The sequence below is a fragment of the Cucurbita pepo genome, chromosome LG11, assembly GCF_002806865.2.
Source record: "Cucurbita pepo subsp. pepo cultivar mu-cu-16 chromosome LG11, ASM280686v2, whole genome shotgun sequence".
Taxonomy (NCBI): domain Eukaryota; kingdom Viridiplantae; phylum Streptophyta; class Magnoliopsida; order Cucurbitales; family Cucurbitaceae; genus Cucurbita; species Cucurbita pepo.
Window position 1 is genome coordinate 581035 of NC_036648.1, and position 14675 is coordinate 595709.

The following is a 14675-nucleotide window of genomic DNA, read 5'->3' on the forward strand; positions in this document are numbered from 1 at the left end:
GTGAAAAATACTATATTCATACGTATGAGATATTTTGGATTAATCAAAAGTAAATCCACGAGAGTTTATGTTCAAAGTAGACAATCATACCAATGTAGAGGTTTAATGTTTCTAACATGATATCATAGTTATGTCTTTATTTTTTTAAGTCTCGAAAGTATAGCCATAACGACCCGTGTTGAAAAAATATACACTTATTATTGCTGGATTGAAAGATTAGTTATAATTACAAAATTTGAATTAAAAAAGAGTTTTAGTTGATGTACTTTAGCTTAATGCACTGACAAATGCACGTATTCAAAGTTGAATAAACACACTTGTAAGCTTCACTAACCAATGGTTTATTAAATATAATAACATATACTAATTCTTAAAAAAGAACAAACAAGCGAGCATGGAATCCTTTATTATTATTATTATTATTATTATTTTAATTCTCAACACATAAGTGGAACGCAAATTCCATTTCCTCGTGCATCACGTGCGTTGAGATCCATTCCACGTGAAAAATGTTGAACGAGTTACCATCGCAAGAGCTTCTCTCTGTTTCATACTTCTCTTCACGACCCAATTTCCCATTCATATTTGGATAATCATTTTGTAATGAATATGTAACATTTGACTGACAATATATTGCTTTAATTATTTCATTTTTGTTTTTAAAACAGAAAAATTATTATTTTATTAAAATATTTAGACACACGATCTTGCCTTACTCGAATAATATTTTTTTAGCATATAAAATTTCACATACATATTAATAATATTCAATCCATCCATTAAAAAAATATTATTTTTTTATCGTGAAAAAGCTATGTGGCATTCTCTTAGTGTTGAAATATGTAGACTTTTGTTAATAAACTTCGATCGTTTTAAAATAATATAATTACAAAATTTTAATATATTAAAATTAAATCTTCAAAATCTAAAAACTCTTTAATTTACAAATTTTCAATTTTGTATTTCGTTAGAGATATTTTATAATCAAATATATATTCGAGAGATAAAAAAGATTTAAAAAGAAAAAACTATAGGAGAGTAACATATAAATTAATGCCGATATATATATATATATATTTTGTTTTCTTCTTTCAAAAGGGAATTTGACTTGTCTACTGTCTATAGGACCCCATAGCAGAGCAATGGGCTGATTGGTGGGATTTTATTTATTTATTGTGTGGTCGAAAAATAATTTGAAATTATATTAATTGTCATTAAAAAGAGAAAAAGAACTATCCATAGGTTTTGGTCAGAATCGAAACTCGTCCATTGCGTGAAGGGACGAATTTTGAATCTTCCCCTCATTTTCGGCCATCAAAGTTAAAATGATGACAATAACATCAAAAGAAAAACTATGATGTATGACTTGCATGTGAATCTCTTTGCTAATATGAAAAATATCATAAAATAGAATAAAGTTATTAGACATATGCACCACGCCATAGCTAACTACTGGGGAGAAATTATTGATATTAATACAATATATTTATATATATTACATATTATTGAAAATTAGTTCATTTTCATTTAATGTGCATTTGTCTTTGTCTGGGATCTTCCATGACCGAAATAAATGGACGTATATTAGAGGGAGACGATACAAAATCTACCACCACTAAAAATCTTATCTCTATTTTCTATAATTAAAAAAATGCAAAAATCTTTCCTTTATTATATACATGGAGATTTCTTTAATCACATCTAACACTTATTAAGAGTTAATTTGATTGAATAATTGGAGGAGGGGAAGGCATCAAATATAGACTTTGGATGGTAGTAGCAATTTAATAGGCTTTATTGAAATTTAAGAAGCTAACTTGTGATGACTAAAGCCTAGGAGTGTCGGCCCAGCAAACTAACAAACGACAGATGGACAATCTACGTACCCACCTTAAGCCCAAATAGAACAGTTACTTGGGCTCATGAATTGCCCAAGTTGGCACATGGGCCGGAGTGGTGTACCAAGATAAGATGTGTGAGTGATTAAGAGGGGGAAAGAAGGTGCAGCAGATGGGAGGAGGGGCGATGGAGTAATGGGGAGGGCAGAGCAGAGGAGCGCAGGAGAGGGGCAGGCATGTGGACATATTTGAGTTGACAGATAATAAAATAAGAGCGGCGAGGGGGAAGAAGAGGAGTGGGCCAAGTAACAGCTGGAGGGATCACGAGGCGCCGTAGACTGTGTAGGATTTAGGCAAAAGAAGGCGCAAAGATTCTACCTTGGATACGCGATGTAGACATTTCCCTCTACTCTCTACTCCTCTCTACTCTACACCCTTTGTCTTGNTTATTATTATTATTATTAATTACATTCTGCCTCCATTTTCATTTGAACTGTCCCCTAAATTGTTTTTCTATCCCAAGTTATAAACAATAATGATAATAAACAGGGAACATTAATTACAATCTGAATGAGACAAAGAGACAGACAAATGTAATGCATGGATCAAGCATGAATGAGTATATAGAAACCAAAACACATCACCTACTCACTCTGTTCAATTCATATCACTCCTTTTTGGACCCCCACAGACAGAGACAGAGACAGTCATTCTGCAAAATAATTACAAGCATAATTGAACTAATTAAAACATTATACTCTAAATAATGGAAAAGTTTGAATCTCCATTCAAATAAGCGTGCTTTTGACGTAAAAAGAAAAAGAAGACAATCCCATGAAGGTTAGCACCAGAAGACAAAGGGTTGGTGTACAGTGTTGGTATTGGTCCAATTTACTAAAAATAATGAGACAGGAATGAGTCCTTTAAAAAGGAAACATAGTGAGTGTGTTAGGACAAACCCATGTCTCGTCCCCTCGGAAGAAACAAGAAATCCAAATGGAAACATACCACATGATTTATTTATTAGATATTAAAAATAATAGAGGTGTATGAATGAGCACAAAAGTAGAGAGAAAAACGATGCATTTTTTCCAGATGTCCTTGGCGTTGCAGTTTTGTATTTGGACAGCTGCTGGAGCTGGGTGGGTGCTGCCTCTGAATCAATAAATGTCGTACACCAACACTAAACTTTGTTTCTCCCCTCGTCTTTCTTCTCAACTTCACCTCCCATGTCACGACATTTTCCATTAATGCCTTCTTTCCCTTCCCTCTACATAAAATATAAATTCTTGTAACTTTCTTTCTACCATTTTATTCAACAAATTTCACGTCTAATTATGTGGGTTCAGAATTGTCACGAATATTTTATTTATAAATATTACTCGTAACATTCTCCACTTTATTCATGAATTTATAAGAATATTTATTTCATCTCGTATTAATATATGAATCATTTTTTATTTATTTATGTATGAGTATTAGTGTTGCTTTGATTCTAAAATGAAAATTAATATTACTATGCGGTATAAAAATTTGTCTAACATTATTTTGAGATGTGAAGTTACAATTAATTGGAAGAAACTTTGTGAGTGAGATTTTGTAATGCGAGAGATACCACCTGTATATGTAGAATAATATCTTGCTTTCAAACCATGTAAATTTGTGCGTCCCTTTGTTTAATCTCTATTTTACTTCCGCTTTCACTACAACAATGGGTATAAGTGCATTTTAGTTGTAACATTAATGTACAACAATATGTTCGCGATTGTTTTCTTATCTAAACGATGTAAGACTCAGATCAAACTCGAACGGATGTATATAGCTTTTCTATTTGATTTAGGAAAAAAGTATATATATATATATCCATAGCTACCCAGTTGATTTTGACGTCTCATATTGATCAACTTTCAAGAAAATTCCTCCCATACATTCATCTCTATATCACTCCTTACCTAAAATGCCATTGATTTATCTTCTTTATGCTTCGTCAATCAATTTTCATACAATAATAATTTAAAATGAGGAATGAATTCCTATGAATAATGAGTGGGAAATTAGAGCAATCCATGTCGCGTGCAACCAAGCCCAATCAATCAAGTATTTTAGAGTTTTGTTAAGAGTGTTAATAATATGATATGATTATGATCTTTTTGGGTTATGAATAACAATCGGAAGCAGCTGTCAACAACATTATCGTGGGTTTGTGCTAATTAATTATGCATGTTTTGTTTGACTAATTAAGTGTTTTTAAAAAAATTAAGATAATGAGGTTCCACTATTTGCTAATCTTTTTGACTAATCGAACTCATTTCCACCCCAACTTTTTTTTTTTTTTTTTTTTTTTTNCTTCCTTTTTCTTTTTCTTTTTCTTTTTCTTTTTTTGGCGGATGAAAATTGTAGAATTCCTTTTTGTATTTGGAATTTTTTTGAATTTGGCAAAGCATGTCAACAAAGTGAATCTTGACATAAATCCAAACAAACAAAAGAAGAGAAAGAAATTAGGAAAGTCTCAAGCCCTCTCTTTCATCAATATTTATTTTTTGTTTTCTGTTCTAAGGGTTCATTGAAAAGACATATAAAATTATATATACATATATATATATATATATATATANTATATATATATATATATATATATATATATATATATATATATATATATAAGTTAAGTTAAGGTAAAACAAATAATAGCCAAATAATTTAGAATATATTATTTACAAATTTAATATTAAGGTAAGAATAATTTGAAGATGTCCCAAAAATGAGCAAGATAGTTTGTTGGTTTAGTAGCTAAAATCTAAGAAGGCTATGTTAGTGTTAAGGTAGGGTTTGAATTTTGGGTACCATCGTCTCCTTTATTTCTATTATTATTATTATTATTATTATTATTATTATTATTATTATTATTATTATTAGCCCAAAGCCACCAAAAATTTTGTTTCAACTTGCCAATTTTCCTGGATTTGCGCCAACATTTTGTTGCCCACCAATCATTTTTTACCAATAATTTCAACTCCATCTTACACGTGTGTACATTGCATTTTAATAATTATGATGACAATAATTTCAATTCCTTCCTCTATTTCTATTATTATCTCAATTTTGGTATTAAAAAATAAATCATTTCATCCCAGAAATAAATAATAATAATAATAATAATAAAAGTAGCACGTTCACACCTGGACATGGAATAACTTTTACCAAAAGGGCCAAAAGGGATATGCTAGTATGATACTCGAGTAAAAGAGAGATATAGGAATTAAATTAGATTTGCACCTTTCTTTTTGGTAACTCTATTATAAAAACTCTGAGGTTAAGTATGTTTTCCCTTAAGCAATTCTATGTCGAAGACTTCATGAAAGTTTTTTCTGAAGACAAAACATTTTGAAAGGACCCGGGTTGATTTGTAGTAATATTCTTCACTGTTAGAAGCGAGGAGTCCCTGGCATCGAAAATGCAGGGGATTGATGGGGTCACTAGAAGTCATCACTCATAGAAGTAACGACTAAGTAGTATGACTCTATTAAGATAGAGGGTTAGATGGGATTGGGGCGAAAACAAAATTAGTTATTACAGTAAATGAGACTTAGTGAAGAAGTGGGAGAGATGAGAATGGGTAGCAACCTCCGTTGCCTTTTGGGAAAGCGAATTGTAATAAAGGAGAGGATAGCAATTATGAGGAAGTGCAAGATTGAGGTGCACATTGGGGTCAAAGGCAAAGGCAAAGGCAAAGTATTTTAATCATCCACTTTAAATTTCACTAACATCAAATCATTGAGAATTTAATCATTACTTCTCCCCATCTTTTGTATTTGAAATGCCAATAAGAGGAGACCCCCAAAAAGGGTTTAATTTGAAGACAGATGGATTACAGACGCACAAGTCGGACCCCACGATGCTTCATTCTTTACTCCCACTCACTCACTCACTCACTCACTCACTCACTCCTTGGAAATAAAGAAAAGGGGATTGTAATCAAAATTCTATCTTCTTTTTCCCTTGTCTCCCAGACATCATCATTTTTTTTTTCTTGCTTTCTTTCTTTTCATTCGCCTTCATGCAAACAAAAATTTTCAAAAACTAAATGCCAAACTAATCAAGGAAAGACAACGGGTTGTGTTTCTTTTTTTTTAATCAAGTGTCATTCCAAGCTGCAAACACAGGCAAATGTGCCATGGAAATGGCTGTTGGCCTCAGCTGCTGTGGGGTTGGGTACCAAGACCCCACCCCGCTTGTTGCACCAATTAGCTTCGACGCCATTGACGCATTCGTCTTGTCAGGGCTACCTTCTCTCGAGCTACTCAAACTCGTCACCAGCGACGACGAATTTGAAAAATGCGTTACTTGTTTGTTCAAATCATCTTCAATTCCATGACTGTTAGTAGTGTTCAACGCTTCGATACCGATCAAGTTTTGCAATGCCATCGAAAACGAAGCATTTGGATAGTCTCCCGACGCGGCCATCGACTTATTATGATGATGATCTAGTGATTCAGCAACACAAGTAGCAGCTCCCTGTTGGTGTTGTTGATGAGAAGGATTCTGATACAATGCCATCTTCCAATCCGTACCATTGCCGTCTGGATTCATTTCAATCCCGCCATTATTGTTAGATGCAACAGAGGAATCGTAGGCGGCAGCAGCAGCAGCAGCAGCAGCAGCATCAGTTCTTGGGTCGACGACCACCTCCTTGTTCCTTCTGGCAAGCTCGCCAGCCAGTAGGGTATTGCTGGCCATGATTCTCTCGACGTCATATCTTGAAATGTCAAAGTTGGTGACCGCATTTACACCGCGGAATTTGATTGCTGCAATGTCGTAAGCCTCAGCCGCTTCCTCTTGCGTGCCTGACAATATTTCTCAAATTAATGAATGACACACACCACATTTTCAAACCAAAAATTTTGGAATTTAGAGACCTTCTGTTCCGACACAACACATTAATTCTTATCCAAACATTTAATCACTCATAAAGTAATTCATAGCTAGAAAACAAACTCACTAAATGTCCCAAGGTAAAGATCTTTGTTTCCAGCAACTCTCCCAATCCTCGCCTGCCATCTTCCATGTTGGTGATGCCTGTTTAACAAACAATTAATTACACTTAGCAACAAAAAATAAAGATTAGTGTAACCATTATGGACAGAATAAAAGAACCTTGTGACTCCACGGAAAACTGAAGCGCCCCTCGAAAAGCCACTGCTTTTCCTGCAAAAAACAAAGAATACCAATGGAATATACGATTACGAACAAAATCTGAAACAGAGAGGAAATGAAAAGGTAAAAGGGATGATGAGATGATGATGATGATGAAATTTTGAATTAAAAAACCAAACTTTTAATTTTTTTTTTTTACCTTCTCAAGTGGGCAACATATTCCTGGCGGCTCATATTCTTCATTTCTTCCAGTTCAGTCTGATAATTCTCCAACTGCCAAAAAAACATAATTAAATGTAATAAAGATTTAAGCTTTTGAATCACTGAGANTTTTTTTTTTTTTGGTTTTAGAGATTTGAAGCATACAGGAAAGTTAATATGCGTGGAGGGTCCCCAGTACTTGAGGGCAGCAAGATCGTAAGCTCTTGCAGCTTTTTCTTCCATATCATATCCCCCTTCAAATTTTGAGTAATAAACATAGAGTTTAGCTAACATTTCAAACAACACAACTGAAATGAAGCATTATATTTTGTTGGCCATAAGCTTGAAGGAAACCAAAACTTACCAAGATAAACTGTTATGGTGAAATGCGAAATGGCATTCCCGTCAAGAACAGACCACGACAAGAAAGAATGTAAAATGGTCAATCCAAAATGGAAGCTTATGAGAAAAGAACATGAAAACTTGAAATTAAAAATGGGTTTTCTTTTTTGTTTTGCTTGTTACAAACCTTGTCTTCCTTTTCTTGTTTGCCCTTCTTTCTTGCAACTATTATCCCAGAGATGAGCTTCATATCTCCCAGTCCACCTGTGTCTGAGGTATTTCCAAACCAAAAAGAACAACGCTTTAAAAAAGTTGTATTGAATTAGAATGGGATTTAAAGGATAAATAATGAGGTAATGGAACCTGGTGACGCCACGATATTGGGAGGTTCTTTGGCCAAAAGTATCGATGGACTTGCGGTGAACGGGCTGCTTCTGGCAGAGTTTTCCAGGGCCTCGTTTTTTAGTTTCTACGACGGCGCCGTCGCCTCCAGTAAGGGAGATCTGGCCAGAAGCCGTGAATGAGCTCGATTGAGAACCTGGGCTCATCGACAAGCTCAACGACTGCAACTCCCCACAACTCATTCCACCAATGGAGACAGAGTTACCGCCACTGCCGCCGTCATGTACGAGAGCGCCTCCGCCGCCTCCAGTAATTTGTTGGTCCAGATTATTATGGGCGCCGGCATAGTGAGAACGAGAGACCCAGTTTCTAAGGCAAGGGATTTCGTCGTCGTCAGCGGGTAGAATTTGAGGATCGCAACCTCCAATTCCAATGGAAGACGGAACCAGCCCTGAGTAGTATTGATGGGTATTTTGCATCAAAATCTGCTGCTGTTGATTTTCTCTAATGGGTCTATGAAGAAGGTCCAAGGAATGTTCCCTGTCGGGTTCGGATTCAGCATTTTGATTGAAATAGCCTCGACCCCCCATTGTTGCACCACCCAGAAAATCCTCTAGCTTCGGCGAAGAACTCGGAACCATCCCTTCCAAAAACAAAAACCAACAAATTTCAGAACACCCCCGGAACACTAAATAACAAAACAGAGGAAAGAAGAAAAGAAAAGAAAAGAAAAGAACCTTCGGTTTGTGATCTTGAAAGGGCTTCCATAATACAGAGTGAGCCATCGGATTTGAGCGGCATTACAGAGAGTGAAGCAGCAGCAGAGTGATGAAGAGAAGCATTTTCAGCAATCCCATAAAAGATTTCAGAGTTATTGTTGTAATGAGGAGACAAGTAGAAGGCATTGGTAGCAGAGTGAGAATGGTGATGATTGTAGGGATGATCAGAGGCAGTAACCTCCATTTTCATGTGGGGAGAAAGAGAGAATCCCAACCAACTGCTGCTGCTGTTGTTGTTATTATTATTATTATTATTATTGTTATTCTCATTCTCGTTCATCGACTTCATCTTCTCTTCAGCTCTTCTTTCTTTCCTTCTCTAGCTGCAAGAACCGAAATCAATCATTGGGGACAAAGGGGGAGAATTCTTTTTAAAAATTTTATGGTTTACAAAATAACAAAAACACAGAACTAATGATGATACGAACTACTTTTAGTTCTCTCCTGGGGTTTCAAAAACTTTGCACCTCTTCCAATAAAAATGAGTAATTACGGTATGGGTAAGAGAGGAAAAGGAGAGTGAAGAAGAAGAAGAAGAAGGAAAAAAGGAATAACCCCAAGAATGGTTGGAAGGAAGAGTCCAGTTGTGCGAGCAATAGAGGAGAAGAGGGAACCCAGTTGGTCTCTTTAAACTCAACAAAGAGAAGAGGCAGATGAGCAATGTTGTTGTTGGGTAGCATCCCTGCACTCCATAGGGATCTGTGTATCTTTTACTTTTCCTTTCAACCCCACCTTCCATTTTACCTTCTCTTTTAATCCCTCCTCCATTCTCAGTTTAGTTTCTTAATCATAGTCATTATGATTCTAATTAGGGTTTAAGAGAGAGTGGAAGAGTGACAGCAACAAAACACACAAACTCAGGGTACATTTTGGATAGATTTGAAGGGCAGGAGAAATCTGGGCACACCCCCATTGGGTCTCCTTGTATAGTACCACCCACTCCAACCTTATTTCTTGTTTTTTGCTTCAAATTTCAATTTAATTCAGAAATGCCAAAATGGTAAGCCCATTTTTCTTACTTACTGCCTCCCTGTGGCTGTAAGAGGGTCGCAGCCCCATCGACCATCGCCCATCACCCATCGTTGGTTGCTAAGATGGTGTCACAATCTAAATGGAAGCAAGCACCTGGAAACTGGATTATAATTGGTTTGTATTTGGAGGAAAACACATGGACTAAATAGTAGCCAACATGGATAAAGACGTAACCTTCTCGTCTATTGCCTTTTTGACAATTTCTTCAACTACTGCACCAACCATTTTCGTCCTACTTATTTAATCTACATTTTTTTTGTATTATTTAATTCCAAATTCTTACTGCTGCTCCCCACACAATTATACAACTATGAGTCCAACTTTTTCAAAAACACCCAAATAGAATCAAAGAAAATAATTCAACCCAGTCCACTCCATCAATTTAATTAGTTTTGATTTAATTTGTCGGTTTCAATCACTTTCACGTGTCAGTATCAAAGTGATTTGATTGGGTGTGGTATTGTGCCCCAACACTCTAATATATATAGGTATTGGATAATATAGAGCTCAAATGTGTTTGTATCTAACTTGGCTGCTTATACACTTCATTTGTCCACCTCACGAGGTGTTGGATTGTATGCTTTGTCGACTAAAATCACAAAAACATGGTGTTGGGCCTTCGGTTGGTAGTTGTCGGGTAAACCAATGGTATATGAATGAACTAATACCTTACAAACTCTTTCAAAAACTGAAATGCACCGCTACCTATATCAACCTCGTGCACTTCATTTTTTGTGGCTCAATCATAGAAGCAAAGTTTTTACTATTAAGAAGCAAAGAATACCCATGGTTGTAGATTTTGTCCACTTTTGCTCGTTGCGTATCATTGTAGGTGTCTTGCTCTGATACTACTCATAACAGCTCAAGGCCACCGCTTAAGATATTGTTAACTTTGATCATACCACTTTGTCTACCACTAATATAATATTGTCAACTTCATAGATGGTGTCTTACTCTAATACCACTTGTAATAGCTTAACTTCATTGTTAGGTGATGTTATCAACCTTGGCCCGTTAAGTATCGTCGTAAGTGTCTGCCTCTAATAGATAGCACCTGTAACACTCAAGTCTACCACTAGCAGAGATCGTCAATTTTAGCCGGTTACGTATCGTTGTCAGTCTTACGATTTTAAAATACGTCGATTAAGAAGAGATTTTTACACTCGTATAAGGAACGATTCATTCGCCTCTCCAATCGAAGTGGGATATGACACGAACCTGGGCATGGGTCGAAATAATATAATGGTATAAAAAGTTAAATCATTGTGTTACTTTCTCGGTCGCATTTCATTGTCCCGTACAATTATTCTGTTTTCAATTCCAGGAAAGAACAAAGTGATTGTGGAGAGAAAGAAGACGTCATTTTCCGACATGGCAGCATCTCAAATTTGTAATAACAATAAAGGGATTGATATGTAGAGGTTTAATTTGTAAAGAAGTAGAATTAAGATGATACCCAAAAAGCAAGCAAGAAGGAAGGGGAAGTGGATACTGAAAAGCAGGCACAGCACTTGGTTCGAAATACAACCCCAATAATTGATTCCTGCATATACCACCACTTTTCACTCTTTTTCTTCTTCTTTTTTTTCTTCACAAAAAAGCCTATGAATTTAGTTTGAATGGAATATTCAGAAATCAAATGGGAATTCCAAAAGCTGTTGTTCCAGGTTCTAAGTTGGATAAACAAATTTCTTACTAATATGATTCATGGGTAAAAAATATGGGATAATTAAGCTTAGGATTTCCCAGTCAAATTCTCTTTTACTTTGCTGTCTGCTTTATTGTTCCCAATGATAAGGACAAGGTAATAAATTTTTTTACTCATTTTTTTCTCCACCTTTTATTTCTTTCTTTTATTCATTGTGTTTTTCTGGTGTCCACCAACCATGTTTAAGGTTGTTTGTGAGTGGGAATGTTTTATTGCATGCAAATAAGATATGCATGGACATGATTTGGGGTAATTGTGTAAAGTAAGATATTATGAGTTGCGAGTCTAAAACGAATGGGTAATGTAACGGTGTTTGGGCAAAGGGTTTTGACCAATGCCATTTCTCTCTCGCTTTCTCGCTATTCCCTTTCATTTTCATTAACCTTTTTGAGGGAGAAACAAATGTGACAATAGTTGGTGGGTGCTCCCTCTTCTTCGCTTCCTTTTTCTTTTGCTTCTTTGTCTGCTTTTGATGACTTTTCAAACTTCACACTCAATATCAGCTTAGACTAGATGAATGGATTGAGTATAATTCTTATCAATTCCCACTTCAACCAACATGCTCTTGTTTTAAAACTTTCTCTATTCACTGCCCTTTCTCTGAATATCCATACAAAAACAAGACTGTTTTTGTTGGGCCCAGAAATCAGAACACAATTTCCATGCATATTCCAAAGCATTTGACATAACTCCAAATGCAAAAGAGCTGGCCATTCAAGAATTCAGAACAATCCTTGTCCCCTTTTCTTTCAACAACTAAACAACCATTTTAATCAACGCAGGTTATTTTCATGTCAATTATCGTTAAACAATGTTTGTTTTGATTATCGTCTAAACAACTAAACGATGTTCGTTTCATGGCGTAGAAATGAAGGACACTGGGTGTTGTAGGGTCATGAGCAGTTGATGATATGAATAGTTATACTGAAACCAAAGAGTGGGTCCTGCCAAATAGCTAACCAAGTCACTAAATAGTGTATTCATGAAATATGGTATAGTTTTATTTTATGTTTTCAGATTCACAGTATCAAAAAAAAAAAAAAAAAAAAAATTAAAACTTTTCATGTAATATAAGAAAGGAGGAGGAGTGCGGTGGATTGTCAGTGTGACCACAGCTGGTGTTAGCCAGCGATGTGATGTTCAATTTGTAAGTCACAAAAAGACACAATTCCAAGCTAGCTCATGTCCAACTAAAATTTGAGTAAAGTTACGAAATGTATAAATTCAACCTATTTCGAAACATTTTTTATAAGAGTAGTTAAAACTTGAAGAAAGGCGTTAAAGGTAAAATTCAAAAATGATATTATCTAATGGAAAGACGTGTAAAGACATGAGACTTATGCTTATACTTGAAACGGATAAGGTAAGAATATTGAATTGGGGTGACGTGGAGAAGAGATAATAGGGGAAGAAAATTGGAAAAGGGAGAAGAGAGCAAATAGTAGTTAATATAAATATAAAAAAAGGGGGAGGAACAAAAAAGAGAAAGGGTGTGGTGAAGAAAATCACCGGATGATGGGTACTGAACAGAGAAGGACATCTAGCTGTTACCCTCTGCAACTCTCTTTCTCTCTCTTACTCTCTCTTTCTCTCTCTTACTCTCTCTTTCTCTCTCTAAGATGAATAAATTTTTGAAGATCTTTCGTATTTAACATCTTCTATTTGTCACTGTCCTACTCTCTCTCTACCTAAATATGTATAGCTATAGCATCCCTCTGAAACCCTAAGCCCCCTTCTCACCCTCCAATGACATGTCATATTTATCTCTTCAAATCCCTCTCTCTTCTTTTCTTCAAGTTTTTTTTTTTTTTTTAATGAATTTTTTTTTTATTGTATGAAAACAACAAACAACGTCCCAAACCAAAGCAAAGAACGAAACAGGGGGTTGGTTTAGCTTAAACACGTAGAGACGACTCTCTGAAACAAAACAAAATTCAAAGCATACGTCTCTTTCGTAGACACAGAGGTGGACGTTGGTTTTACTTTTTACTTTTACTTTTCACCAATTATTATTATTATTATTATTATTATTATTATTATTATTATTATTATTATTATCATCACCATTTTTCGTTGCTTCTTTGGTTTTAAAATGGAAGAGAGGCATGAAGAAAGCTTAGCTTTTTATGGAATTTAAGTTAATTCTTTTTTGACCAAAGAATAACCAAAATATTTTACTAAATTAAGCCCGCCTTTGTTTGTGGGTTTTTGGAAATGGGTGATATTCGTTTGGTCAGTGGGGGTATCTGTGAGACCAACCCTAAAACTCTTCGTTTTCAGAAACCTTTTCTTTTTTATTTATTTATTTATTTATTTTTTCTTTCTTTCCTGCCTGCTAATTTGTCATTCGGATCTCAGCCAAGATTTAGTGAGGTTTTTTTTATTGTGTGTGGGTCAGGTGCAGGGGATCTAAGGGTGCGGCCTTGTGACTGAGGGACCACGCACAGATTGAGGGTAATGTGGTCATATTCAAATAATTACGTGATCATAGCCACATGATGCTTCTTCTTCTTCTTCATCCTCTTCTTCTTCATCATCATCATGATGGTGATGATGCAATGGTCAACGGTGATTGGAATACAAATGGAAAATAAAAATGGAAAAATGATTGAAAAGGGTAAATGCCAGATTTTGGCGGAGCGATGAGACAGCTTTGGGCTATGGATAATACAGTATTTTTTTTATTTTTTTTAAATTTTGTTTGACAGAAATATTAGTCTGAGGCTGCGGCTGCGGCAACAGACAGCTTAAACGGAACCAGTCCCTCCTCCCCTATCTTTTCCAGTCACGTCATTTCAAAATACCTAAATCAATTTACCATCTTACATTTTTTACCTCTTTACAACTCACCACCCTAACACATAAGAATAAACCCAGACAATTTTGCTGACGGTGGATTATACTTCGATCTAACTAAATGGGCCTTAGAGAAAAGGGACGACAATTCGAAATACTGCCTGGTGGGCCTTGTGAAGGCCCAACTCACGCGTAGAGGCCGTCCAAAAAACGCCTATCAATTCAACGAGAGATGTAAACTAAACAGGCCAGGCCCAAACCCATTCAAAGTTAAACGGCCCAATTTCGAGAAAAGACATGGCCCTGTTTCTCGAAACACAGCCCAGTCGAACTAGCCTTACATCTAATGCTATTGTGTAACCATGTTTTAAACTTGCAGTAGCATAAAACACAAGGCAAGTTTAGGAATAACCTTACGTTAATGACTAATCTAAAGCAATAGGCTATGTTATCTACTAATTTCAACCTATTAAAAGATGCAGA

General features: G+C 35.5%; 1 protein-coding gene across 2 annotated transcripts; it reads right to left on the bottom strand.

The window, feature by feature from the left end:
• Positions 1 to 5593: 5593 nt before the first annotated feature.
• LOC111806152 (AP2-like ethylene-responsive transcription factor ANT) lies at positions 5594 to 9417 on the bottom strand. 2 transcript variants are annotated; one of them, XM_023691521.1, is made up of 10 exons: positions 9212 to 9417; positions 8615 to 8979; positions 7899 to 8520; positions 7723 to 7805; positions 7558 to 7566; positions 7359 to 7447; positions 7192 to 7265; positions 6993 to 7043; positions 6838 to 6914; positions 5594 to 6682 (listed from the first exon to the last, which is right to left on the bottom strand). In XM_023691521.1, the coding sequence occupies exons 2-10, from the start codon at positions 8943 to 8945 to the stop codon at positions 5973 to 5975; spliced, it is 2046 nt and encodes a 681-aa protein (XP_023547289.1). In that variant the 5' UTR covers positions 8946 to 8979; positions 9212 to 9417; the 3' UTR covers positions 5594 to 5972. The 2 variants fall into 2 exon arrangements, with proteins under 2 accessions (XP_023547289.1, XP_023547288.1); XM_023691520.1 differs by having other exon boundaries at positions 8615 to 9416.
• Between the last annotated feature and the right edge of the window lie 5258 nt (positions 9418 to 14675).

Excerpts from the sequence above, each read along its gene's own strand:
- LOC111806152 (XM_023691521.1), bottom strand. The coding sequence starts at position 8,945 with ATGAAGTCGATGAACGAGAATGAGAATAACAATAATAATAATAATAAT. Across the intron at positions 7,266-7,358 it reads CCACGCATATTAACTTTCCT|TTGGAGAATTATCAGACTGA; the intron begins GTATGCTTCAAA and ends TTTTTTTGGCAG. Across the intron at positions 6,915-6,992 it reads GTTTTCCGTGGAGTCACAAG|GCATCACCAACATGGAAGAT; the intron begins GTTCTTTTATTC and ends TTTGTTAAACAG.